General features: G+C 40.2%; 1 protein-coding gene across 1 annotated transcript in view; it reads left to right on the forward strand.

The window, feature by feature from the left end:
- Positions 1-15,220, forward strand: part of PLEKHH2 (pleckstrin homology domain containing, family H (with MyTH4 domain) member 2) — a 129,492-nt gene that overhangs the window by 107,687 nt on the left and 6,585 nt on the right. The window contains exons 25-27 of the mRNA XM_011978197.1: positions 6,109-6,250; positions 11,011-11,156; positions 12,511-12,640. Of these exons, the coding sequence (XP_011833587.1) occupies positions 6,109-6,250; positions 11,011-11,156; positions 12,511-12,640 (418 nt within the window). The remainder of the gene's footprint in view (positions 1-6,108; positions 6,251-11,010; positions 11,157-12,510; positions 12,641-15,220) is intronic.

Here is a 15,220-nt window from a genome sequence, read left to right on the forward strand (position 1 = left end):
GTCAGGAACCAGATTTCCTTTCTTTCTTTTTAAATATTTTCATTTCTTTCATGTATTAGCAAAAGGTAGTACTTAATAAACACTATTAACTGACCAGCTCACATTAATTATAACAAAATAATGGTATTTTGCTGGTTTTATTTGAGTCTTATACCCTGTCAATTCAGGAATCTATAAAATGTTAGACCCAGAGCCTGGTGGAATTATTGGAGTCGTACTCAGAGGCCTCTTTTTGGAGGATGTTCAGACTTAAAATTGGAATGTAAGAATTGAAGGCACTATGTACCATAAAGGATGTAATAGCCGTTGATCCACTTTAAAAGTTCTTGTTCTAATAGTCTATCCCACAGAAATACCCAGATAAGTGGGCAGAGTATTCCAGTATGTCCCAGTATCTTCCTTGTCATATTTTTGTCATATTCTTTGACAATGTTTTTGTGAAAAATTTGGGACAGACACTTACATGTTTATTAATAGGGAGATCAATTAAATAAATATGGCACATTCATATTTTGGACTCTTCTCTCATCCAGTTGGCCACTTAAAAGGCCACCCAGTATTTGAACAGACTCTGTTGATCTGAATAAATGGTGGTTGTGAACACTGGAGCTTCTTTATTCAGGGGCTAATGAGCTGTGATGATTTGCCAGAGGTTCAAGTAACAAGAAAGTGACTATTAATCTTTGGTATCTAAGGTTTTAAAATCATACATTCCTAGAGATAAGCAATATTGCATAGATATTGGAAATCTAATAGGCATCACCTCTGGAGGGACCTGTTTCCCTTGAGGGCAACCTTTATCAATGTATCAATGGCCCTTTGGTGAGGACAGCAGGCTAGGAGACTTGGACCCTCTAGATTATTATTGTAGTTCTGTTTAATGTGGAGCAGTAGTTCCCGACGTGGGCCCCACACTAGCAGCCTCAGGACCACGTGGAACATGTTAGAAATGCAAATCATTAGGCCCCACTTCAGACCCACTGAGTCAGAATTTCTGGGGGTGGAGCCCAGGAGTCCGTGTTTTGACAGCTCTCCAGATAATTCTTCCATGTGCTGGGTTTTGAGAAGCACTGACCTAAAGGTCCTCATCGCTGCCCCTGCCTCTTGACCTCAGCCTTTGTGGAAGGAGCCAGCTCCTGGACCTGGCCTGCCAGAGACATTTATGGAGAAGAGGTTCAGGCATTCTCTTTTATTTTATTTTTTATTTACTTATTTTTTTTGAGATGGAGCTTCCCTCTTGTCGCCCAGGCTACTGGAGTGCAATGGCGCGATCTCGGCTCACCGCAACCTCTGCCTCCCAGGTTCAAGCGATTCTCCTGCCTCAGCCTCCCGAATAGCTAGGATTACAAGCGCCTGCCACCACGCCCAGCTAATTTTTGTATTTTTAGTAGAAACAGGGTTTCACCATGTTGTCCAGGCAGGTATCGAACTCCTGACCTCAGGTGATCCACCCGCCTCAGCCTCGCAAAGTGCTGGGATTACAGGTGTGAGCCACCGCGCCTGGCCAAGACTATTCCTAATAATCTTATGAATGCTTATGAAATCTTATGAATTCCTAAACCTTATGAATGCTTAATACATACCAACTCTGATGACGATGGCTATGATTGGAACTAAAGTGAAATTTGGATACAATTTGGATATGAAAAACAGATTAAAAAAATGCTTCAAGTCTAACAAACACCACAAGGAAGGACAAAGAGAGTCGTGAATAAAAATTTTTTGGTTGACAATTGGTTGAGTTTATCCAAAGACCTGGGATCAATAGAAAGGAATGTCTGGGTTGCGATAAGAGGTTGTGGAGTCCTCACTTCAAGTTGTTCTGCCTTTCTAGACCAAACCAATGGATTTCTTAAGTGTATTTGACTGATGTCTCATGCCTCCCTAAAATGTGTAAAACCAAGCAGCACCCCGACCACCTTGGGCACGTGTTCTCAGGACCTCCTGAGGTCTGTGGCACAGGCCATGGTCACTCATATTTGACTCAGAATAAATCTCTTCAAAAAAATTTTTTTTTGAAAAAGAGAGAGTTGTGAATAACAGATGATGATTACCTTGTTTAAAAATAAAACCTCATGACAATGTCTTTGACATCAGGAAAAAAAGTAACTCAACTGAAAGGCTTAATTTTTAACACAACTCTGAAATGGCTGGATACCCACAGCTGTGAGAAAGTACTGTTTCTAAACATGGCCATGCTTTGCATGTGTTTATAAGTAGCTTAGACAATGAGCCCAAATTTCTAGTGATACAGTTAGGAGGGAACCTTGCTGTGACCTGTCACACAGCCAAGGACCTGATTCTTCATCTGCCAAGCATCATGGTAATAAACAAAGCTAAAATATCAATCCTCTTTATCATGGAATTTTAAATTGATACTTAGCAAGTGATAGAATTTTAATGATTTAGATTCAGGTATGAAAGATCTAATTAATCGGTTTTGAACTTGTTCTCATAGACAATTGTTGGCAACTAACATTTAAATTCTATTCACAGTTAAGCTTCTTATTTAGTTTGATTTCTCACTGTGTTTTTGAAGTTGTAAGAGCCATGGCATGTTTTTAATAAAACTGGCCACAGCCAAGAAGTTTAAGCCAAGAAATGGAGTTTATCCCATTTCTCCTAGCTATGTTCACACTAAAAAAAAATTGCAGGATCAAGAGACTTTCATGTGGACTGGGCACGGTGACTCACGCCTGTAATCCCAGCACTTTGGGATCCGAGGTGGGCGGATCACCTGAGGTCAGGAGTTCAAGACCAGCCTGGTCAACATGGTGAAACCTTGTCTCTACTAAAAATACAGAAATTAACTGGGCGTGGTGGCATGTGCCTGTAGTCCCAGCTACATGGCAGCCTGGGGCAGGAGAATCGCAGGAACCCAGGAGGCAGAGGTTACGGTGAGCCAAGATCGTGCCACTGCACTCCAGTCTGGATTGTAACAGAGCAGGACTCCGTCTCAAAAAAAAAAAAAACAGACTCTCGTGATTCCAGAGACCTCTGGAGAATACTACTACTAGTACTACTAGTACTACTAACCTGCATTTGTTGAACATTTACCTAACATCAGGCCCTGTTCTGAACTCTTTGTATGCATTCTTATATAATGCTTACAACTCTTCGAGGTTCTATTATTATTTCCATCTCACAGATGAGGTAACTGAAGCTTTAGAGAGTTAAGTCACTTGCCTAAGACTATGAAAGGGAATTCTTCAGGCTTTTTTGGCAAATTCCTGTACTTAGCAATTCTCACATACCATCTATTTGTCCATTCATGCCATCTACCAGTGCCAAGCCTTGTTTGAAGCCTTGGGAATTCCAAGGCGAATAGAGTTTCCTTACCCTTTAGAATCTTCCAGTTTATAGGGAGAGGCAGACATGAAGTCTTAGAAGTGCAATCAATGCTATAACAGGAAGAATGTAGCACAGGAGTGAAGAACATGGGCTGGAAACAGGCTGCCTGGGTTAGAATCCTGGCTCTACCACTTACTATGTGGCCCTGAGCAAGTCACTTAACATCTCTGTGCCTCAGGTACCCTATATGTGAAATGGAGGTCAAAATGATTCCCACCTCTAGGGTTGTCTGAAGGATTAAATGCTGGCAATTGTAAAGCACTTGGTTCAGAGCCTGCCACACAGTAAATGCTTTGTAGATATTTGTCATTACCATGAATATGACGTGCATGTCCAAGAGGTTGTAGGGACATAGAGGAAGACTGCAGAGTGGTGACTTCTGAGCAGATGACTGGAGGTTGGATGCCACTGAGGCAGGAAGAGAACAATTGCAGTTTTACTAGAGTATAACCAGTAGACATGGTGGACTGAGGAGTGAAGGAAGGGTGAACGGAGAGAGATTGCAGGCTGTCCCCCCAGTAAGTTTACAAGAGGATGGGAAGGGGAACAGTAGGAAATAAATGCTCTGAAGAATGAATATGGATCCAGTTGAGGGCAAACAAAAGGATTACCCAGCGGCGCTGAGAGCCCTGCTGAATTTGGAAGCAGTGTGTTTGTTTAATGGTACTGGTCCACAGTGATGTGATTTCCATCCCACAGTATTCAGCTTTCTGGGTGTGCAGTGAGGAGGTGGAGATTTGGGAATACCCCTGCGAGCTAATCCAAGCCTTGCCTGCTGTCATAGAAGCCCATTCTGTCTGCTCCAAGCCTCTTTAGGATTTGGAAGCAGCTGAAAGCTGGCCATACTGTGAGAGGCTTAGATCACATTCCTGTAGTGCCTTTCCTATTCAAGCTCCACGGATTTGATATTTATGACTTCTTGGTCATTTTTGTTCCTCTTCAAATTCTCCCCAAATCCCTGGATAGCTGTTGGAGCCCAAACTGTTTCATTAGGGATTTGAGTCAATGGTTCATGTCCAATATAGTTTTTCTCTGTTTTTTTATTATTATTATATTTATTTATTATTTATTTATTTATTTTTGCTAATGACGCTTCCTTTTTCCCTCTCAGGCTCAATCGTGTTGCCTGCTGGGAATAACAGAAAATGCACTTAAGCTCTTCTTGCCTGTAGCCATTTGGTTCTTTTTCTCCCCTTAGCTGTATTACGAAACCTTCCAGTGGTAACACTTAGCTAAACTCTAGTGGGTTACAGTGATGAGTATGATATACTTCCTAACTTCCAGTAGGGAAAATAAGCTATGCATACCAATGTAAGCATGCCAGAAGGGAAGGCTTTCATCTTAAATGTTCTTCTCTTTGTTTTATATGACTTTTCTGATATCACTTTGGATTTGGCATCTGTTTCTGTTGCCCAGCCGTATTCTACTACCAGTTTAACAATATAATCCTGCATTATTTGTCATGGTGTAGTCATCGTAGATTAAAATGGAGCTTAGGATGTTTCTGATTTGTAAACCGGGTAGAGAGGAAAGAATGAATAGCATCATGGGGTAGGAGGAGCTTTACAAAGTACACCCACCCATGCTTGCCCATAGATTCAGACCTGCTGCCCTCCCCTTCCCTGCTATTTGAGAGAATTACTGGGCGAGATACTGTAAATGATAGGGGTGTGTCCTCTCCCTCAAGTGTGTAGGGGGAAAAAAGGCTGAAAATGCAAAGTTATAGCCAATTGAGCACACACCTAACAGCTAGTGTATCTAAATCTCTCTTTTCCAGCCTCTGTGTTGTCATGGCAGGATTCAGGTATGTCAAGATGTTGCTCACCCACCCCAGTGTCACAGCGTTTAGGGCCCTTACAGCACCTGTGCCTGATCTGCAGCCTGAAGTCAGAGCCCCACAAATCTCACATATGAACAAATGACACAGTGAATATGTCGAGGTACTGATTTGATGAAGACCTCCCTAGGCAGACAAAAGCCATGTTGTGTTTCAGCGAGTCATAGTGATAACATGTAAACTATTTTTGAGCCCCTAAAGCTGCTTATCAGGTTGTGGCCAGAAAGTCAAAACACATTTACATATATAAATATTATCTTTTAGATTCCCAGAGAAAACTCACCTTTTCCCCTCCCCTTATTTGATGTTGATTTGGGGGTGATTTTGAGTTGAAACCTTCACTTCCTTTTCCGTGCTGTGTCCAAGGTATTCAGGAAGGATCATGAGGGTTTTGAAGACTGGGTTTACACAGCCCATTGAAATAAAGGCCTGTATCATACATTCCTTGCAAGAGAGGGCATATTTAATTTCGCTTGATGCCTTAGGTCCTTCCTCAGGAACATTTAAGGATTTGGTATTTCAAGGCCTAAAAAATTGCTTCATCCCTTTACTTCTACTTATGTATTTTTATTAAATTTAAAGTGGATTTCTTATAAGCACCATATAGTTGGGTTTTATATTTTATCCACTCTGACAATCTCTGTCTTTTCATTGGTATATTTAGACAATTGACATTTAACGTGATTCAACCTCACCTCCAGCAGTTCCTCAGCCTCAACCTCAAAGCAGTTTTTTCTTATTTTGCTGGAAGTACTAAATAGAACAGAAACAGAAGTCAGTGACAGGAATAGTCTAAGTTCATACCACTTAGAGTACTGTGTTAAAACAACCCCATCTCAGTCCCCTGGATTTATCTTCACTTTATTCCTTTGTAAGAATATAATTTAATGAGAAATTTACTCTTTTTTTTTTTTTTACAGACTATATTTCTCAGTGCAAGCTCGTGGAGAGACTGATAGAGAAAAGTTGCTGTTAATGTATCAGACAAATGATCAAATCATAAATGGACTTTTTCCTCTGAACAAGGATCTGGCATTAGAAATGGCAGCTCTTTTAGCTCAGGTAACTTCCATGTTATATAGAGTTATATATTGAAATAATAAGATACTAATTTCTACATTGAATTAAATGTAAAGCAATATACTTCGGTAACTCTTTACATTCATTTTGCTATGATTAGCACCTTAAAAATTACAGGCACTATAATTACAGTTAGCCTCTAAAGTGCTGACGGTTGCAATGACATAGAATGAGACAGTATTCCATAAAGAGAACCCAGTTTCTTAATTATGTTGAAAATATATCTCTAGGCTTTGTATTTAATAAAGGAATTGGAATGTAGAGCTGTGGGCTTGAAGATGTCATGCTGAAATCGCTTGGTAATCTAACAGGAATAAGACCTTGAAAAGGCTAGAGCACTTTCTTTTATTTACCTATTATATTAGTTATGATTAAGTTCAACCTTCTACACACACACACACACACACACACACACACACTAATACTGACTTAATCAGAAGTATATTTAGCGCTCACAGAGAGAGAGAGGCATCCTGGCACCTCTGTGACACCATTAGGGGCATGGGCTTTATCCTCTTCTCTCTTCTGCTGTCCCTAGGGTGTCATCATCATGGTCCTGGGAGTCTGCCAGAGCTCCAGCTAACGTCAGTGTTCCAGGCCTCAGGGTGGGGGAAGGGCTGAAAAGGGCATGCCCTCCCGCACTTGAGAAAACTTCTCAGCAGTTGCATAGAACCCTTCCATTCATGTCTCTCCCATCAGAATTTAGTCACATGACCTTGCCTACTACCTACCAGGGAGTCTGGGGAATGTGGTCTCAGCAGGGTGGCAGTGTGCCCAGCTAAATTTAAGGTTTTTCTTAAGAAGAAGGAGAGAACGGTCATAAGATGCAACCCATAGTCTCAACCACACCTGAGTCTTTGCCTAGGTTAATTAAGGAAAATGTTAAAGCAACTCTGTGATATGGCATCTGGACCAAGACTTAGATTCCCCAGGGTCTTTGGTCTGTGGCTCCTCACACTACACTCTGTCCCAGGACATCTCAATCATTCTTTTTATTTTAGGCACCACCTATGCCAAGGTTTCCCAGATCTTTTCTCTTTAGTTTGTAGTTCTTTTATGGTCTCCTTAAAGTCAATCTTTTTTTTTTTTTTTTTTTTTTAGTTTTTTGTTTTTTTGGAAACAGGGTCTTCCACTTTTGCCCAAGCTGGAGTGAAGTGGCACGATCTCGGCTCACTGTAACCTCCATCTCCCAGGTTCAAGGGATTCTCCTGCCTCAGCCTCCCTAGTAGCTGGGATTATATGTACCCACCACCATGCTCTGCTAATTTTTGTATTTTTAGTAGAGACGGAGTTTCACTGTGTTGGCCAGGCTGGTCTCGAACTCCTGACCTCAAGTGATCCACCTGCCTCGGCCTCCCAAAGTGCTAGGATTACAGGCATGAGCCACCACGCCCAGCCAAAATCAGCATATTGAAAACCAAACTAATTATCGTCCCTCCTCTGTGTTCACACTCTGTTTCCTATTTATGATACTGCCTCCACCCGGTCCCACAAGCAAGCTTCAAACCCAGGAATTATCATGACTCTTCCCTCACTTTGGCCCTTTCCCACCAGTCACCACATCCTGCAAATGTGAATTCTTAGGGATGTTTTACTCGGTTCTCTCCTCTGTATGCTGACTTCTGTTGCTAAGGTTTTTTCTGTGGTCTCTTCCCTCACAAATTTATCCTTCACACAAATGCTGGAAGAATTTTTTCCACTTATCTATTGCTACATAACAAATGACTCCAAAACTCAGCTACTTAAGACAGTAATTTGGGCAGGGATATGAAGGGACATGTGTGTCTCTGCTTCAGGTGGTATCAGCTGACATAACCTGAGAGCCAGTTGTCGCTCTATGGCTGAGGGCTGGAATTATTTGAAGGCTCCTTCACTCATGTCTGGTGGCTGATTGATGCTGGCTGGTTGTGGGGACTTCTGCTGGGACTGTCAGCTGGAGCACCTTACACGTGGTCTCTTCATGTATATGACTGCTTGTGCTTCCTCCAAGAATGGTGAATGGGTGACAGTAACAACGTCCCAGAAGAAAGACAAGAAGTGGAAGCTGCTATTTTCTTAAGGGCTGAGCCTGGAAATGGGCATAGTGTCACCTGTGCATGGAGCTTTACTAGGCAGCACTAGTAACTGGGATAGAGATACAGCAAAAATGTGAATCTAGCTCTGTCATTCCTTTTTTACATGCAAGGACTTTCACGATCTGAACTCTGCCTGCCTCTCCAACCTCAACTTTCCCTTAATACTCCCTACCTTGAGCTTCATGCTCCAGTAAAGTATAAACTGTGGTTCCATACACAACTCCCTGCCTTGTGTGTGGTGCACTTTTTCTTGCCTCTTATGATTGACTAGTTTGTCTCCTTTACCTAGATCATCTCTACCCCATCCCTTCACCTGTTAACTTCACCTGTTAACTTTCTGAATCCTGTCTTGGAGGGTTAAATGTCCCTCTTGGGGTTTCTGTAATGTTCTATTGCTGTCCTGACCTCAGTGGTTTATAATTATTGATTTATCTTTCTGCTTTGCACTACTGACTGCAGCCTCCCTGAGGCCAGGGCTGTTCATGTTCATCTTTGTCGCTAGCACAGCCTTACACACAGTTCCTTCGCCATAACTGTTCTTAGAGGAATGAATACTTGATAATTTAGTTGACTTTTTTAAAAAAATTTTTTGTGGAGATGGGGTCTTGCCATGTTACCCAGGCTTGTCTTAAACTCCTGGGCTTAAGCAATCCTCCCACCTCAGCCTCCCAAAGTGTTGGGATTACAGGCATGAGCCAACTCACCCAGCTTCCTTTTTTTTTTTTTTTTTTTTTTTTTTTTTTTTTTTTTTTTTTTTTTGGTAACTATTCTTTGTTAGACTGTCGTATCCTTGGAGATTGAATCCGATGTCAGGTTTCCCAGGTAGCTGTGGTGAATGCTGCTTGGTGATAGATGGAAACAATGCATAGCTTGCTCTGAGGCAAGGATTTCAGCATGGTTGAAGAGCTGGTGGACAGCTTTCATTTGGAATGAAGAAATTTGGAAGGATACTTGACTAAGTAGGAGATGATGGGGATTGATAGAAAAAAGGAAAAATGAAGAATGGGAGCTGAAAAGCAAAATCAACCCAAGTAACCAGCAAGTAAGAAACTGGGTCAAAGAACCTAGAACGTTGTAAGAATAGGCTGTAAGCACAAAGCTCAGCTGAGGACTTTAGACAGTAACTGATCAGATTAAGAACTGGAAAAGAGGAGCCCCAGGGTGGGAGTCTCAGAGGCTGGTTGTGCTAGGGAATAGGGCCCATTCGAGATGCAGACCTGGGGCTTTCTATGAGACCATTCCAGTTTTGATGGAACCTTTGATCCACTTTTTGGGGAATGCTGTAGGTAATGATGTGAATGATCAGTAGGATATTCACCTGAATGTCCCCTATCCTGTCTTCCTCCCTAACCCTCTTTGATATCTACATACCTACATGGCTCTACAAGTCACCTAACACAGTTTATCACAAGTATTTATGCCTCAGTCTTCTCTACTAGATAATAAACTCTTTGAGGGTAGGGCTATGCTCAGCATTTTCCTTTCTCACATCACTTAGCACAGTGCCTGACTTACAGTGGGGACTCAGAATGGGTTTGTTTGAAGGGATGAATTGGTGAGTTCATGGAGAGATGGATGGGTGGATAGTTAGATGGGTGGATTGAGGATGGCATCTGTGCAGCCTATTAGTAGAGATGAAAGCTGAACATTCTTTCATTAAGGGATAAAGGGGAATGAAGGACTCTATTCCCAGGATTAATGCTAGTAGAATGACAGTATGAACACAATAACATGGAGAAAATCTAGGAACAAAGTAATGAGAATATGGTTCTTGCTCCCATTACATTCAGGAGAGACCCTCAAAAAAGTCCAACTAATAGTTTTTTGAAATTTCTTATAACTTTTTTTTTTTTTTTGAGATGGAGTCTTGCTCTGTCACCCAGGCTGGGCAGCGGCACGATCTCAGCTCACCGCAACCTCCGCCTCCTGGGTTCAAGCGATTCTTCTGCCTCAGCCTCCCGAGTAGCTGGGATTACAGGTGCCCACCACCATGCCCATCAATTGCCTTTTATTTTTAACATCCATTTCATCTTATTATCAGCAATTAAAATAGTGCCTTAAAAATGAAAAATTGTCCTTGTGTTACAGACAATAACAAAGTAGTGGCTTTTAGCAAGTACTACTAAATGGTGATAGTAAACTAGGAAGGTTAATGTAGAAATGGAACGCAAATGTTTAAATTACAGATTTTTTTCAAAATTAGAATTCAGGCCAGGCAGTGGCTCACGCTTGTAATCTCAACACTTTGGTAAGACAAGGCAGGCGGATCACTTGAGGTCAGGAGTTCGAGACCAGCCTGGCCAACATGGTGAAACCCCGTGTCTACTAAAAGCCCCAAAATTAGCCGGGCATGGTGGTACACACCTGTAGTCCCAGCAATTCAGGAGGCTGAGGCAGGAGAATCACTTGAATCTGGGACGAAGAGGTTGCAGTAAGCCTGGGTGATAGAGCGAGACTCCATCTCAAAAAAAAAAAAAAAAAATTAGAATTCAAATGTAATTTATAAAAATTCCTACATGTGATTATAAATTTCATAATCACATAATCATGACAAATAGATTTATGTATTATGTGTTAAAAAAGAATGTTTAGGAAAAATAAAACTAGCTGATTTTCTGTCTTAAAACTCTTTTTGATATATTTTCACTTTTTTGGATTTCCAATTAGGTAGAGATTGGAGATTTTGAAAGACCTTTCTCAACTCCAGCAGGGCATGTTACCCATCAGTGCAAAGCGAATCAAACTCTAAAGCAAGTCATAGAGAAATTTTATCCTAAAAGGTATAGAGATGGCTGTTCTGAAGAGCAGTTAAGGTAAGGACATCTTTGTAACTCTTTAGAGGGTAGGGTCTTGGGAGTTTTTTGGTAATATTTTTCTGTTCAAATTTTAAAGGTGAAAAACATTTTGACAGTTTTCTCAAGATTTTTTTAATACTATTCAGCACAGGAGATTATAGATATTTTTATTTAAGATAAGCCCAGAAGCTTTAGAATCTATATTTAAACTTTCTTTAATTATTAAAGAAAAAAAAAGCCTTCTTTAATTATTAAAGGAAAAAAAAAGCCTTTAGATGTAGTTTTCAGTTGATCTTTTTCATTCTTTTCCCTGATAATGAATAAGAGAAAAAAACTGGCCAATAATATGTTTAATTTTATGAAGTGCCTACCAAAAAATCATATGTTGTGTATTCTATTATGAATAAATTGAAATAAAAATAAACTATCTTCTTACATAAGACTTTTTAATATAAAAGTTTCTAATTTACCTCAATTTGGAGTTTCAGTTTCAGAGAATATATAAAGAAAAGGTGATTAGATTTAAAAATAGAGGCAAACCCAGTTTATCATGAGCTTTTCCAAAATAGAAACATTTAAGATTAGCCTTTTATCTATGTAGAATGAGTGGTTGCCTTTGTGATTTGATCTGACAAGTTTCACCTTGCATCTAACATCTCTCCAAGCCAGGGGTGGTAGGACCTAAAATTCTACCATCAGGGATTCATCTTTGGGCTCTACGAGTTGTATTTTTTTTTTTTTTTAAGACGGAGTTTTGCTGTGTCACTCAGGCTGGAATGCAATGGGGTGATCTCGGCTCACTGCAACCTCTGCCTCCCGGGTTAAAGTAATTCTCCCTCCTCGGCCTCCCGAGTAGCTGGGATTACAGGCACCTGCCATTATGCCTGGCTTGTTTTTGTATTTTTAGTAGAGATGGAGTTTCACCATGTTGGCCAGGCTGGTCTTGAACACCTGACCCCAGGTGATCCGCCAGCCTCAGCCTCCCAACGTGCTGGTATTACAGACGTGAGCTACTGCACCTGGCCTGTACTTTTGTTTTAAAATGAAAATATTCCCATGAGAAGTTATCTTTTAAACTAATTTACACTAAGTTTTGATGGTAGATATTCAGATTTTAAAAATGGACCTGCTGGGGGTACCTAGTTCATGCTGAAAATACAGATAGTATGAGAATTTGGTGAAAGGAATATTCCAGAAAGGACAAATGGTGAGACAGTGGTGTGATGAGAGCCACAAAATCTTTACCCGGGTTATGCCTAGGGGTCACAGTTATGCTTAAGATTGGCTCAAGGAGAGTTTTATCTTAAGATTATGACACACTGTTTATGTTTTTGCTTTAGTGTTTTTGTTTTTGTTCTTTTCTTTTTTTTAGGCAGCTTTGCCAGCGACTCTCAACCAGATGGATGGCCCTCCGGGGACACAGTGCTGCTGACTGTGTGCGCATTTATTTGACAGTAGCCAGGAAGTGGCCGTTCTTTGGTGCCAAGTTGTTTCTTGCAAAAGTAAGAAAGAATGGGAGAGAGATGCGTAATGAAAACCTTTGTGTACATAGCTGACCAGATTTACCCCAGACTTAGTATATTTGGCTTCTGTAAAAAATGAAGAAATATCCAATAATGTAAAGAAAACAATGAAGAGACACTAGGGAAAGGGCACAAAAGCTTCTCTATCTTTTCCTGTCTGCCCAACTTTTCCCACCCTAAATCATTTCTTGGACTCATTAGCTAATCATGAGTCCTAAACCACAGCTCAACTCTGCATTCTTCTGTTCATTCATTCATCCATGCACACCTTTACTCTGTCACTCATTTGCTCATTTATTTAGTATTTACTAAATAGTTCTGTTTGCTAAACATTGATCTAAGCTCTAGGGATACATAACCTATTGTTTCAGATGGATTGTACATGAACTTCCAGGACTATTTTACTTTGTGTAGTCTGTAGTGCAGCAGGCCTGTAAACAAACCACTGTATGGCAAATATCACGATGAGTCACATGAACAGAATGCTGCAGGAACACTGAGGAAGGAGACCCACCCTGCCCAGGGATGGCCAGCCCTTTCCCCAAGGGAAAAATTGTGCCTTTTGATTCCTTTTCTTTCTGTTGAACCATGTCTCTTTGTACTTTCTCAGGCTCTTAAGATAACGTCTTGCCTTGTGTTATATTTTTCTGTGTGTTTGTTTTATCCTCACTATTAAATTGCATGCTCCTTGAAAGTATAAACTCACTGATCCTAAAATCTTCCTCTGGTACCTACCGTAGTGCTTTGCACATAATTAATAATTATCACTTAATAAATATTTGCTGAACAGCTGTGCAACTTTGGGCAAGTCAGGTTACCTCTCTGGACCTCACTTTTCCTCATCTGTTAATGAAATACTTAGACTAGAAAAGTAAAATCTAAGGTATCTTCGAACTCTGATTCTATGAGTGACTATATTATTGATAGGTGAGAATTAATTTTTTTCTAGTGGAACTGAAAGCTGTATATTAATTAAGAAAAAGACGATAAAGTTAGTATTCTTAAACATCTATAAAATTAATGTTCTTATAGGGAGTTGAATATATATTTTTTAAAATTACAAGGAATAGATTTGAACTGTAGAGCAGCATGGATTTTAATTCTAACTTCAGCATTGGAAATAATATTAAATACCCTTTTCTGTTCTGATAATATGTGCTTGCTGGCACAAAATTTATTAAATAATAATATTGCTTTTCAAATTACATGACAGGCATCTTTTTTGCTCACTTTTCTTTCTTTATAACAAGCGACACTTCTTTTGTTGCTTCATGGCATCCTGTTTTCTATGTGTGTGGTGAAATTTACCCCTTAATTTTTTTTTTTTTTTTTTTTGAGACGGAGTCTCATTCTGTCACCCAGACTGGAGTGCAGTGGCACGATCTTGGCTCACTGCAACCTCTGCCTCCCAGGTTCAAGCGATTCTCGTGCCTCAGCCTCCCAAGTAGCTGGGATTACAGGTGCACACCACCACACTTAGCTAATTTTTATATTTTTGGTAGAGACAGGGTTTCACCATTTTGGCCAGACTAGTCTCGAACTCCTGATCTCAAGTGATCCGCCCACCTCAGCCTCCCAAAGTGCTGGGATTACAGGCGTGAGCCACCGCACCTGGCCCATTGTAACTATTTTTAAGTGTATAGTTCTGTGGCATTAAGTACATTCTCATTGTTGTGTTGCTGTCACCACCATTCATCTCAGAACCTTTTTATTTTCCCAAACTGAAACTGTACCCATTAAATGCTAACTCTCCAGTCTTCTCTCCTCCTCCCAGCCCCTGGCAACCTCCACTCTACTTTCTATCTCTATGCATTTGACTACTTTATGAACTTCATGTAAGAGAAATAATATAATACTTGTGCTTTTGTTATTGGCTTATTTCACTTAGTATAATGTCCTCAAGGTTCATCCATGTTGTAGCATGTGTCAAAATTTCCCTCCCTTTTGAGGCAGAATAACATTCCACTGTATGTATAGATATACCACATTTTGTTTACCATTCACCTGTCAGTGGACGCTAGAGTTGAAGGGCATCCTTTTGAATTGAATTCTTCCTTATCCTTTGCAAATCAACCCTCAGTAGACAGTTTCTAACTCAGGGTTTTGTATATATGAGATGCTAACAAGTTTTGTTATATAAAATAACCCAACATTCATCCCAGTTTTATATCTATAGTCTTGACATTATTTTGTAAAATTTAAGAGAAATAGTTAAGTTTTTTTTAGGATTTCATTTGTTAATGGAACCAAACAAGCATCATTAATTGCTCAAAATCATTTATGGGTTTCAGTGGTAGGAGGTTCTTTTTATTAATATAATTTCATAGCTTTTTTTTTTCTATGAGAACCAGGAGTAGCTTTTACCTTTTTTTTTTTTTTTTTTTAGATGGAGTCTCACTTTGTCACACAGGCTGGAGTGCAGTGGCACTATCTCAGCTTACTGCAACCTCTGCCTCCCAGGTTCAAGCTGTTCTCCTGTCTGTCTTCTTTTGAGAAGTATCTGCTTATGTCCTTTGCTGACTTTTTAATGGGGTTGTTTTTTCCTTTTTTTTTTTTTTT

This window comes from Mandrillus leucophaeus, unplaced genomic scaffold (genome assembly GCF_000951045.1).
Source record: "Mandrillus leucophaeus isolate KB7577 unplaced genomic scaffold, Mleu.le_1.0 Scaffold190, whole genome shotgun sequence".
Taxonomy (NCBI): domain Eukaryota; kingdom Metazoa; phylum Chordata; class Mammalia; order Primates; family Cercopithecidae; genus Mandrillus; species Mandrillus leucophaeus.